Genomic DNA, 13,412 nt, shown 5'->3' on the forward strand with positions numbered 1-13,412 from the left:
AAATTAAAAAAATAAAATTAAAAAGAATTTTAGAAAGGGACGATGTATTCAACCTCCAAACACCTAACTAACTTTAGCTCACATCAAATTTGTAAGGGACGAATATATATAAATGAACAAACCAACCAAAATGTATCTCTACTACTTTAACACACATACATTCAGAAACACTATTCTCTAGTCTCCTTCCTTCCAATATATATATACATATATATATATACACACAAACAAAAATGACCTTAAAATGTCATAAATATTAAATTACTAGAAAAATTAGCAGCTTCTCAGCTTGGTGTGAGTTGGAAAATTCCAAAGGGATCGCATTGATCTGATGATCGATGTTTAATATATATATATTCGTTTTCCGATCTTTGGATCATGCGATCCCTTAGGAATTCTCCGTCGTACTGCACTTAATTCAGCACCTCCCAACACACTTCTTGATCATCAGGTGTGATCAGTTTCTTTTTTTTCTGTGTTTATTTCTTTTTGTATTTTACTTTTAATGTTGCTGGTGTAATATAATTAATTCTTATGGGGTTATTGTGTTTCTTTTTTTCTTTTTCTTTTTTTCCTGGTTTCGGGTATGCTTGGTTAAAAGAGGAATTAACTTTGGAGTTATATATAAATTTAATTAGTGATATATATTTTATAAGATCGAGAATGAAAACGATTCGATCAGATTATGTGTTCTTCGTTTTAGTTCTTTCTGTTAGCTTTTCCGTTTATCATGAGGATGATTATACCTAGCTAATAACAAAGGTTAGGGTTTGGAAGTAGCAAAAATATGTTATTAATTTTTATTTATTATATGTTGTGATCATTTGCAAAGGTTTTCTAAGTGGGAGACTGCTTCAGTTCCATTATGTTTAAATTATATTGCAAATTAATCTCATTGCTATGTATATTAAAGCCACGAAAATAAAGGAAATAAATTAGCTTTCATGTTTTCTGAAAAACATATAACAATATTGAAAATATAGATATATATTGTGTGTGTGTGTGTGTGTGTCAGTGTGTGTGTGTAGTAGTAGTAGTCCATATTTGATGCAGCAGCTAATAAATATATATAGTGGTAGGCCATGATAAATAAGATGTCATTGGAAGTGGTCCATCTGTGTTTCCAGTTTATAAATTCAATTCAATTGCAGATCTCAACTTTAATTTTTTTTTGCTGCGAAATTTATCTGCTTTTTTTTTTTTTTTCCTGTTATGAGATCGGAGTTGTATATATATAATACTTGATGTCGAGCTCGACAAAATGGACTCGAGCTCCTGCAAAAAACAGTCGAGCGAGCTCAGCTCGTTCACACCCCACTAGTTAGGAATGAATTCATCCATATCAATACACACATTGTTTAAATATTAAATTATTAATACTATATATACCGAGAGACTGCATCCTCTCCTCCAATTCTATTTTTTAGATACTATTTATAATTAAAATTTAAAATTAATTTACATTGGGTCTCTTTTTGGAATTGGGCCTCTTCTTGAATAAAATTAACACGTATGGGCTTGGGTTTCGATTAACAGTTTTAGGCTATAAATTTAGCTTAGGCCTATTACAATTTGATCTAATTTGTTGTTCTCTTTTTTTTTTTCTTTTTTTTCTTTTTTTTTTTCCACAATTGACTAAATGGTGCAAAAGTGTGAATCATTGAAGTCGTCTCTCGTGTATTAATTAGGCTTGTTTTTCTTGATAATTCACTGCTGTTAATTACTATAGTCTGAGCATTTGGGCTTGGCTAAATGTGAGAGAGACGACCTAAGACCCATTAAAAGTGATTTTTTTTTTTTTATAAATATAATGGTACCATAATTAAATAGGAGCTAGTTATATATAAATATGCTAAACGTGATATCGGTGGTTCAAATATTTTTGAGTGAGAACACCTATTTTCATAGGATATCGTTACTATGTTTATCAGTGATATAGTGTCACTAATTCAATATAAAGAATCGAGTGACAAAAAATAAACTATTTGGCTAATGTGGTTTACGTTTCTTATATGGTCTGCAAGTTATTATACGAGAATATTGATTGACTCGGTACACTTATATAGTTGGTTACAGATTCGTTCACTCAGAAAAAAATTGACTAAGTGGGGCAAAATTCCACAAAATAAATGGTCTTTAATTTTATTTTATTTTCCCCAAATTGTATAATTCCACCATAAATTGTGGAGTCTTGGACCGGCAATTGATTTCATTTTCTTTCTTCTCAAATATCAATAGAAGACTTAGAGCCAGCAGTCATAGTTTTAATTTAGTCTACATATATAATTAATGACTTGGCCAAACTTTTGGAAAATTGGATGTTAGTAGTTGCTTTCACTTGAGTTAATTACGTTTGTTTTACTTTAGTTTCTTCATTTATAAATAGCATTTCTTACAATTACATCTCCATTGCACTTGTCCTAAGTACACCCAAATAAATTCAACCAAGAAAAGAAAAGGTTACTAGGGTTTCCATGGCATCACCATATACTTCGAAAACACTAGCATTTTTCGTTTTTGCCCTTTTCGTGCAAGTCGCTCTAGGTTCGTTATCGAGCTCATTTTTAAATTATACGCACGAGAAAATTGATGGCTAATTTCATAAAAAAAACACGTGTTCATTTGCTAATCGAGCTCGTTTTATTTTATATAATGCTTTTTACCCGCTTTCACTTTATAATGTTGAATGTAGGAAAAATTGAGTGCCAAAATCTGAGCAAAGACACGTGTTCGTATGCGGTATCGTATGTGGGGAAACGATGCGTGCTTGAGAAGCACGTGCGGAGAAGCGGCGTGGAAGAGTACACGTGCGGCACGTCGGAGATTGAGGCCGCGGGTAGAATGAAGGATTGGATCGAAAGCGACGAATGCATAAAAGCGTGCGGCCTCGACAGAAGCGCGCTTGGGATTTCGTCGGATTCTCTGTTGGAATCGCATTTCGCCGGAAAACTTTGCTCCGACGAGTGCTACGGCGGCTGCCCCAACATCGTTGATCTCTACTTCAATCTTGCGGCTGGAGAAGGTATTCGATCGTGAACTCAATTTCCCCGCCATTAATTTATCAGCTGTAAATTAATTTTTATTTAGTTAATTGATATATATATATATATATATATTGTTATGTGACATTATTATTGGTAGGCGTGTATCTTCCCAAATTATGTGAAGCACAAGGCACAAACAAACGGCGTGAAATGGCGGAAATTAAAAGCTCCGGATATGTAGCTCCTGGACCAGAATCATCGTCCAAATATGTTAACGGCGTTAACTTCGTCTATGCCCCGTCAATGGCTCCTTCTTACTACTATTGAGGCTTTTAAATTTGACCCAATATTCGACTAGCTCAATATTCTGTCGTCCAACGGGAAAAAAAGAAGAAAAATAAAATTATATATATATAATTGAAATAAGGAATTTCGTCCAATATTTATTATTATTATCACATTATTGTGTATCTAGTATGTTTTTTCAATTTATTGTATGATTTCATGGTTGTAAGCTATATTTTGTACCGTAAATTTACACATAATAATGCACATACTCGTGTGTATGCATGCTTTATCGATAGCACTTTATATAAATCTATGGAGCAAAATCTATCATGGTCTTTTTACGAGGTGTAGCATCTCATAATATTTTTATTTTTATTTAGTTCTGCTCAGAGGAATACATATTAGTTATTACTATGAATTCTAAGTTTTACCTCTTAATTTTAAAATATTTAATTTAGTTACTTTAGTGGATTTTTTTATTTTTATTTTTAAATTCAGAATCATTGGGTTTCTCATTAATTTTATTACTGGATTATAGCCCAGAAAACAATTAAAGACCAATGAAGGACAAATGAAAGCCCAACAAAGCCCAAGTTGTGCATCAAGATTGAAACTTCACTAAAACTCAGCTTAATTACATATCAGATTTTCTATAAAGATGCAAATATTAAATTCCAGTAAAGCAGGGTGCAACCATTATTTTCTTTATCAAATAATTAAAAAAATAACCAGCAAGACTGCTTGGGAATAATACTAAATAAAATAAATAAATTATAAACTGATATTTCACTATCATAATCTAATTACTAGTTAATAGTTGTATCCTTATACACATTGTTCGTCACACTATGGGAGCTGATCATGTCCGAAGTTAAAATTCAAACGGAACATAAATCCAAGTAAATTGAACGCGAATAAATTTACTTTGATCGCATCAAGAAGACAAATCGTGCAATAAGTTTACCACTATATGATAGGAAAAATCACACATGAACAAACAAAAGTAAAAATTAACAAAGTAAATATTTATCAAAAAAATTTGACCATTTAAAGAAAATGGCTAACCACTGTACCAAGAGACAATTTTGTAATTTGGCCTTTTGGTGCATCTTGTTGGAGTTGGACTGTAATTAGGCTGATATTTTTTTCAAAATAAAAACAAAAAGAAAAAAATATATTTTGATAAAAATCGGTAATAATATCATGAGCTATAATACAAGGGAATGACTATAACAAATCCCAAAATTTTCTCACTTCAATACCAAAAAAAAAAAAATTGAATAATAAATAAGTAATGACATAAATACCCTTAATGAAAATACATATCAGAAAAATATTAAAAATCTCATTTTTCTTTCTTCAATACAAACACACAAAATCCCTCAAACCCATCTTCTTCTTCACAAATCCCTCAACCTCTTCCTTCTTCTTCCTCACAACAAACCCTTCTAAAAACTCTCAAAACTAAAGAAATTAAAACCTCACAAAACTTATAAAATGGAGGTATAAGAAAATAATATGGTAGTATATATGGAAGGAGAACACATTAAGGTAAGTATCGATGTCTTTTTTGAGCTTCGAAATCGATTTTGAAGTTTTTTTTTTTTTTTTAACCCGCCGGCAATTTTCGACACATACAGGTCGATTTTTGGTCAATTTTCGACACCAAACGTGTCGAAAAATATATTTAGAAAAAAATAAACAAATTTCGACACATACCTGTCGAAATTGGGAGAAATTTCGACAGGTATGTGTCGAAATTTGTTTTTTTTTTATATTTTTCGACACGTTGGTGTCGAAAATTGACCGAAAAATCGACCTGTATGTGTCGAAAATTGCCGGCGGGTTTAAAAAAAAAAAAATCAAAATCGACTTCGAAGCTCAAAAAAAACATGGATACATACCTTAATGGGTTGTCTTTCCATATATACTTCCATATTATTGTCTTATAACTTCATTTTATAAGTTTTGTGAGGTTTTGATTTTTTGAATTTGGAGATGTTTTGGAGGATTTAAGAAGATGAAGAAAATAGGGTTTAAGGGATTTGAGTTTGGGGAGAAAAATAGAGGATTTGTTTTTCTTTTCTTTTTCTTGGTATTGAAGTGAGGAATAAAAAAATTGTTTGTATAAATTGTATTTTGGTTGATGAAGGGCGTTTTTGTACTTTGCTAACAATTTTTTTTTTATTTATGGTTTTAAACTAAGAAAAAGTTGTAAAAACTTCTATAAAAAATGGTTTTAAACTTGGAGGTACTGAACTGAGAAAAAATTGAAATTTGTTTTAGTTGCCCCCGTAATATAAATAACCTACACCGGTTGTGCCTGAGACACGTAAGTTTATTGTACCTCAAAAGAAAAGCCAAATCAAAATTGATTGCTGTCTGAATTATGATAGATCAAATCCCATTTTCTCTAGTACTACAAAACTCTATGTCGACCATTAATAGGATGTTGATGGTTCAAGAATGTATAACAATTATTTTTTTTATGATTAAATATCTACCTAACATGCGAATATTATTTCTTGTTTAATTAATTTCTAATATTTTTTTGGTTTAAACAATTGTCTTATTAACATACGAGATTTTAGTATTTTACTATACACGCCCGAAAGTGATTTGAATCACGGTAGATTTTTGATTAAATAATAGTTTTTCTCAGTCCTGACTCAGTGAAAACGTATTAAATTATTAACTTGATAATTTAATAATTCATTAAATTACTAGAATTTTTCAAATCCCAATTCTCAACTGTAGTAATTTATAAAGGTTTAACTGCATTGACCGTTCATTATACCGCGTCGCAGATAATTAATACTAGTAATAGATTAGTAAATCCTAAATTACAAAGTCAATTAGGAGGAAACACGGTTTATATTGAACTGTTTTCTTTTCACCTTCAATATAGACTTTATTTATTAATTTTATTTTCTTGTTTTTATTTGGGGGAAAAGAGAAGAGAACCAAGTCAGAAAAGAAAGAGGAATAAAATATATCAAAAATGGCGAACACGCGCTACTGGTGCCACGTATACATTGCAGGTGCGCTCTTCTAGGAAACTGCAACCTGATATTTTTATTTCATCATTTCAATTTTAAAAAATCTCAAAAATTAATCCAGTTTAATATTTTAACCACCCACATTTCGACTTTGGTTATGTTGGTCTTTCTACACTTTTCCACGTGATTGTCTTTTATTTCTTTTTTTATTTACCTAATTTAAATAATTAAAAAGTTTAAATTCTAAATACCGATATTTATTTTTTCCTATTGATAAAATAATAAAAATAAAAGTACCCGCTTCCACTTAAATTGCAGCCAACTTTGTTCTAATTCAGCCTAAAAACGCCACGTGGCATAAACCTTCCCTAGTCTCGCCTCCACGAAGAAGGTGACGAAAAATCGATTCTTCCGCAAACCCCTATATATATATATATGTGTGCCTTTCTCCTTGCTGCAAATCTAATCCTCATCTCTTCCCGTTGTATTGTATCGCCACGCTCTGTTTTCATAATTATCTCCGATTGCATTCGTTTTCCTTTTTTCTCGAGATTAGCAATGGGAATTTCCACCCTCACCGGCTTGTTGGACTACGTCGCCGGCCAATTCTCCGACCGGCGTGCCATCAGTGTCTCCGGAAAGTTCGATCTCACCCATGCACAACTCCATCAACTCGTCGATCGCGCCGCCGCTAAACTCCTCTCCGCCGGCGTTAGCCCCGGCGACGTCGTTGCGCTCACCTTCCCCAACACAGTTGAGGTAGAAACATTTCTTCATTTTTACTAGAATAATTTCTGCTAAATCTGATTTAACCTAATCGATTGATCTAATTGACTAATTCTCCTCGCCTAATTTTCGGAGACGTGATGCGTTTTGTTTTCGTTGTTTTTCACGCTCTGTTTTTTTGTTTTGCATCGTTTTCAATTGCGCGTTGTTTCAACACTAATAATTTTGACGAAACGACGTAGTTTTCGAGTTTCGGCTCACTAATAATTATTTATTTCGTTTTATATTTCCGTTGCAGTTTGTTATAATGTTCCTGGCCGTGATACGAGTCCGAGCAACGGCGGCGCCGCTGAACGCAGCGTACACCTTCGACGAATTCGAGTTCTACCTATCAGATTCAGAGTCAAAAATTCTACTCACTTCCAAAGAAGGCAACGAGCCGGCTCAGGCCGCCGCCGCGAAGCTCAATGTTCCTCACCTCTCGGCGACGCTGCCGGACGCCGATTCAGATATCGTACTATCTCCAACTCAGTCAGAGGCTGACGACACCAACTCGCTCTCTGAACTCACCAACGACCCATCCGACGTGGCACTCTTCCTCCACACCTCCGGCACCACCAGCCGACCAAAAGGAGTGCCCTTAACCCAGCAAAACCTCTATTCTTCCGTCCAAAACATACAATCTGTGTACAAAATAACCGAATCAGACTCAACCGTGATTGTCCTGCCATTGTTTCACGTGCACGGCTTGTTAGCCGGCTTACTAAGCTCGCTTGGAGCCGGAGCCGCGGTGGCTCTGCCCGCCTCCGGCAGGTTCTCAGCTTCAACGTTTTGGTCAGACATGAAAACGTACAACGCAACATGGTACACCGCCGTGCCAACAATACATCAAATCATACTCGACCGCCACCTCAGCAGCCCCGAACCAGCTTACCCGAAGCTCCGGTTCATCCGAAGCTGCAGCGCATCCTTGGCGCCTGCAATTATGGCTCGGTTGGAGGAGGCATTTGGAGCCCCTGTTTTGGAGGCTTATGCGATGACCGAAGCCACACATTTGATGTCATCGAATCCATTGCCCGAGGAGGGCCCACACAAACCCGGCTCCGTGGGTAAACCAGTGGGTCAAGAAATGGCGATATTGAATGAGAATGGGGAGGTACAAGAGACTGATGCTAAAGGTGAGGTTTGCATAAGGGGTCTCAATGTGACAAAAGGTTACAAGAATAATTTGGAGGCAAATAAAACGGCATTCCAATTCGGATGGTTCCATACCGGAGATTTGGGGTTCATTGATTCCGATGGATATTTGCATCTTGTTGGAAGAATCAAAGAATTGATCAACCGTGGAGGTAAATCTTTTACGCATTAATTATACTATTTCGTGAATCTTTTGCTTATGTTGTTGATCTAACAATATGTTCTAGTACTAAGCTACAATCAAGTCATATAATTTATTGCCTGCAGAATTATATTTTTGGGGAATATTTGCATATGTCATTGATCTTTTTCCCATCCTTTGGAGATCTTTCGGTACCGTATTTTGGTAGATAAGGGCCACCTAGTTTGGAGGTTGCTATCCACTAGTTGGTCGTTTTTTTCTCTTTTTAGGCGCATCGAGTTGGTTACCATTTTTTCTCGGTAAATCATTTTATACGAAACAAACTTCGTGGTCCATCTCATGAAAGGTTATGAAGTAGATATAGCTCCTCAAATATCCTTTTCATCTGTGTTACATTTTTCCTGTGACTAGAACCAAATTCAACCTTTGTTAAATCTGGACCTTTCAAATGTGGCTAGAATTGTCACAATTTGATTCTTAAGCTAGTAAAAATATATAACTAATAAAAATTATGATCTTGAAATGAAATGATATTTATTAGCTTGGGATTTTGTGTGGTGACATCAAATCTGTTACAGGAGAAAAGATATCACCAATTGAAGTAGATTCTGTCCTATTGTCCCATCCTGATATTGCACAAGCTGTTGCTTTTGGAGTACCTGATGATAAATATGGAGAAGAGGTAAGAAGCTTCTTTCTCTCTCTGTCACATCTCTCAGTCTTGTTGTTGTTATTCATCTATCAATAATGCATAACAGTATAAATGGAATCCAATAACATTTGTAGTTAGATGTCACAAATCAGTAACTATTTTACATATTTTCAGCAAAGTTGTGACACGAAACTTAATCATATCCCACCAAGTTAAGATTCAATAAGTTGCATACCGTAAAATTGTGATGCCCCAAATCATATATAATTTTCCGTTGAGGACAAAAATTGTGGGGTATGGTTTGCCTTCAAAAGAGACTTTTTTTTACCAGACAAACCCATGCCAAGTGTGAACCTCTCACCTAATTTTATTAATCACGGAGTATCGAGAGTTTTTTTGCATTTTGTTGTTGCTCATTATTTTGGCTTGTTTTTGTTCAGATAAATTGTGCGGTTATTCCTAGAGACGGATCGAATCTAGACGAGGAAGAGGTGTCTAGATTCTGCAAGAAAAATCTGGCTGCTTTTAAGGTTCCAAAGAAGGTTTTTATGACAGACTCACTTCCTAAAACTGCTACCGGGAAAATTCAGAGGCGGATTGTGTCGGAGCATTTCCTTGCCCAGATATCTACTGCTAAGGTTCCTAAATTCGGAGCCTAAACTGTTGATTTCCGAATAAGTATTAGAGACAAATTCTGCCCTTATAGCCAGAGGTTTATTCTGTTGATTTTCAGAATATGCTGATGATATTATGAATCATTACTGTAACCCCCGAAATCATTGATATTTTTTGTTGGGTACTTGCGAATAAAATAATGAACCGTAACGAAACACGTGGCAACTTCACTCAGAAAAAAAGCACTACATAAAGGCGCCAAAAGAGTAACAATATGAAATGTAGAATACGCTTAGTGTTAAAGTCAATCGAGCAGGGTGAGGACTCCGTTAAGATTCACCGGAAAATTTAAAGAAGAAAAAAGATTAAAATCAAAGATTCAGACTTGTTTGTTGATCTGGTAAATGCAGGAACACTGTCGATCTACATGATCGCAGAATAATGCACAGTATTACAGTCAACTAAATAATAAGAGCTACTACAAATGCATCAATACATACACAGATAGAGATACAAGACGAGACAATACAAAGTGTGAAAACGTAAAACTTGAGGGGTGGTGTGGGGTGGAGCAAGTGTACGGAAAAGCGTGTTTTCTTTAGTATGCACGCGCTTTTATGATGTCGAGACTCATTTCGCTGGGGTCAGTTGCCTGCAGTTCGACTTGAATCCCGTCCAATTCCCTCTTGAATCTGTCCTTCGAGCTGGCGTACACCATCTTCATCCTCACCGTTGATACCTCTGGTGACCTATATATATGTACACATATTATTTATAAATAAAATAAAATATAATTAATTTAAAATAAAAATAAAAGAAAAAAAAGGTTACCAAGCAATGAAGTAGATCTTGCTCTTCTGGCAATTCTCATTGGTGATGAAATCGAAATCAAAGACGGCATAACGGCATTCGTCGGAAGGGAGAGAGGCTGTGAAATTTTCGTAAGATTCATCAGGTTGACCAAGTTTCTCCACAACCACCTTTTGACCCTCGATTTTGAATACTATGAAACGGTAGTTTCTCTTTGCTTTCAAATCGAGGAATTTGAGTTTACACTCATCATCCACTGCCATTCCAGATCCTGAATTCGCCTGCATGCCACAAACATACCAGGGGAACAAAATTTCGACATGAATTTTTCATATTCCATGCATGCCTTAAACTTAATCAAAATAATGTATTAACCAAATACTTATCCATCGTTATGTAATAAGAATAAAATGCAAAGCTAAGGTACCATTTTGTCTTCGAATCACGGAGAAGAAGAAAAAAAAGACGACCTGCAAAAATTATTAGGAAAAAAGGAAAAAAAAAGGGAAGGAATGAAGGTGAGAAATAGGAAATTGGGGGTATTGTAAAAGAGAGAGATAAACGCGGGGGAAAAGAAAATAAATAAATAAAGGGTCAAGAATTGTCTAACCAATTCTTCGGTTAATATTTCCCCGAAATTTAACCAACCATTTTTCCCTTAACAAATAAAAATTAAAAAAATTGAAAAAAGAAAAAAACTTGGGTATATTTGATGCATGGTCCCACAAAATAATTGAATATATCCTTATACATAAGTTCTGAGAATTCATAAATAGCAAGAAAATTATCAAGACATAAAATTAACGACTTTAGGAGCATGTTTAATCTTGGTCTTTGCAGCAGCAGCATCTTTATTTAGTTCATCAACTATAGATGCAGCCGGTTTGATGACATCACCAATATTCTCAGCAAAATCATCTTCGAGGTCATCCCCACCAAGCTTCGTAACCTTATTCGGCCTTTGGTAACCGTCAACTGTTTCACACACATACAATTACTTGCGTTACTTTCATGATTTAATAAATATTACCACCGATTCAACACATCAAGAAAAAAAATTTGAAAAAAAAAATTATATATATATATATATATATATATATATATATATATATATATATATATATATATATATATATATATATATATATATATATATATATATATATATATATATATATATATATTGTAAACACCACTTACATGATTGACCAACCATAGCTGCTGAATCGTAGATTTTGCCGCGTTTATTAGGGCAATCTCTAGCCAGATGGGTTATACCACCACATATGTTACAACACCCGCCCTGCAAAATAAATTGCACGTAAACATATGAGATTATAATTTATAACTACGCATTTTCTTAAGCAACGAATTAGTGTCATGATAGCAAGTTGGCGGCAAAAAGTAACTTTGATGAAATATGTAGTTAACCAATCAAAACACCCATCGCAAGATTTTTAATGTAAATTTGACTAGAAAGATAAATTCTTTAGGTTTAACGAGACAATGTAGTAAATTGCAGTTCCACCCTAATGCAGTAATGTAGACGACACAATAAATACGTGAATTTTCGGATAGTTTAAGAAAATACCTTTGGATAAATTCCGTGGGTATTCTTGGGACAATCTTTACTCAAGTGCCCAATTTCATTACATATAAAGCAATTTGCGTATTTCGTTCCTCCTGCACAACAAAAACAGAAGAGCTTATAAAAAAAAAAATCAAGATTTCCAACTTATCGAAGTTCGAGTATAGGCTACGTTAAACATTGAAGTCTACTTCACGTTAATTCAAGAAGCTGAGCTTATGATTTAATATTACATCGAACAATCAAATACTGTATCATCGGACACTACGTACAAAAATGAATGAGAGATACCGAGGCATGTAATATATTAAATCTACGGGTACGAAATTTTACCATCTTGAAGAGGTTGCGGGCATTTATCCAAGGAATGCCCCATTCCTCCACAATTATAACACAATCGTTTATCCGTTGGTTGCTCGTTATTTTCGGGACAGTTCTTAAGGCTGTGGCCGCGTCTTCGACAAGACAAACAGATCTACAAACATCATAGATACTAACAACATTAGCAACACTGTTTTGTCAAGCTTTTAAATCTAATCTACATTAAACAAAATCTACATCCATTTACTAGCAGAAAATCCCAGATACCCAAAAAACAAAATAAAACATAATATATAACACGAAATAAATAAAATAAAAATTGAACCTTGTTTCTTTCCCACTCGGATTTCATGGGGCAATTCTTAGCAATATGGTCAGGCGCTGTGCATATAAAACAGCTTTGACCAGGCATCATCCCGGAAACTCGAAGTGGGTGTTTACTGTGTGAAGGTTTCTTGGGTTTGTTTGGATCAGCTGGCCCCGATTTCTTGCGCTTGAATTTGCTTTTCTGCTTGTGTTTCTTCTTGCTCGGGTCCTTCGGCGGCGTTGGCTCCGGCGCCGGAAAAAGATCCGGGTTTGCTTGTTTGAATTGTTTTTTCGCCAATCTTTGCCTTTGACTCACCATTGTGTTTTCTATTGATTCGAAACGAAGGTGAAGAGAGAGAGAGAGAGAGAGAGAGAGAGAGAGAGAAGATGGATATGGCTGCTGCTGCTGCTGTTTGGGAGATTGACGAGGGTTTTGGGAGTCGCTGGAAAAGAATTCGGGGGGTTTTGGGGGTTTTCTTTTTTCGCACTTTGTTCGTGTAGCTAAACACGCTTTCTTTGTTAGGATTTTTTTTAATTGAATTAGCACTTTTGCAACAAAAAAGAAAACATTTTTTGAAAATGAATTTCAATTATGCTCCAAAGAATTTCGAAAATATCGAGACAGAATTATTGGAAATTGATTTTTTTTTTTTTCAAAATTAAAATTTGTGTAATTTGAATTCCACTCATGTATTTCAATATTAGTTGATATATATTGTTTTTACAATGTGTACTATCTTGGTACATTGTAAGTGTAGTATTTGAAAGAAAAACAAACAAACAA

The 13,412-nt window shown here is 34.6% G+C and overlaps 4 protein-coding genes across 5 annotated transcripts; 2 read left to right on the top strand and 2 right to left on the bottom strand.

Moving 5' to 3' along the window:
• The first annotated feature begins 483 nt into the window (after positions 1–483).
• LOC105971910 (PAR1 protein) lies at positions 484–3,617 on the top strand. The gene is made up of 3 exons (XM_012996838.2): positions 484–2,544; positions 2,693–3,022; positions 3,142–3,617. The coding sequence occupies exons 1-3, from the start codon at positions 2,475–2,477 to the stop codon at positions 3,309–3,311; spliced, it is 570 nt and encodes a 189-aa protein (XP_012852292.2). The 5' UTR covers positions 484–2,474; the 3' UTR covers positions 3,312–3,617.
• A 3,092-nt stretch (positions 3,618–6,709) lies between these two features.
• Positions 6,710–9,813, top strand: AAE3 (AMP-dependent synthetase and ligase family protein). The gene is made up of 4 exons (XM_012996631.2): positions 6,710–7,030; positions 7,296–8,346; positions 8,915–9,018; positions 9,429–9,813. Exons 1-4 carry the CDS (start codon positions 6,830–6,832, stop codon positions 9,645–9,647), a joined length of 1,575 nt encoding a protein of 524 aa, XP_012852085.2. The 5' UTR covers positions 6,710–6,829; the 3' UTR covers positions 9,648–9,813.
• Positions 9,814–9,968: 155 nt separating this feature from the next.
• On the bottom strand, positions 9,969–10,979 carry LOC148769871 (actin-depolymerizing factor 7-like). 2 transcript variants are annotated; one of them, XM_088819289.1, is made up of 3 exons: positions 10,841–10,979; positions 10,435–10,694; positions 9,969–10,352 (listed from the first exon to the last, which is right to left on the bottom strand). In XM_088819289.1, the coding sequence occupies exons 1-3, from the start codon at positions 10,841–10,843 to the stop codon at positions 10,202–10,204; spliced, it is 414 nt and encodes a 137-aa protein (XP_088675415.1). In that variant the 5' UTR covers positions 10,844–10,979; the 3' UTR covers positions 9,969–10,201. The 2 variants fall into 2 exon arrangements, with proteins under 2 accessions (XP_088675415.1, XP_088675414.1); XM_088819288.1 differs by lacking the exon at positions 10,841–10,979 and having other exon boundaries at positions 10,435–10,700.
• A 115-nt stretch (positions 10,980–11,094) lies between these two features.
• On the bottom strand, positions 11,095–13,305 carry LOC105971610 (VASCULAR-RELATED NAC-DOMAIN 6). The gene is made up of 5 exons (XM_012996464.2): positions 12,648–13,305; positions 12,335–12,476; positions 12,005–12,096; positions 11,614–11,716; positions 11,095–11,388 (listed from the first exon to the last, which is right to left on the bottom strand). The coding sequence occupies exons 1-5, from the start codon at positions 12,945–12,947 to the stop codon at positions 11,201–11,203; spliced, it is 825 nt and encodes a 274-aa protein (XP_012851918.2). The 5' UTR covers positions 12,948–13,305; the 3' UTR covers positions 11,095–11,200.
• Between the last annotated feature and the right edge of the window lie 107 nt (positions 13,306–13,412).

Source organism: Erythranthe guttata, chromosome 6, assembly GCF_056151865.1.
Source record: "Erythranthe guttata isolate IM_541 chromosome 6, IM_541, whole genome shotgun sequence".
NCBI classification, from domain to species: domain Eukaryota; kingdom Viridiplantae; phylum Streptophyta; class Magnoliopsida; order Lamiales; family Phrymaceae; genus Erythranthe; species Erythranthe guttata.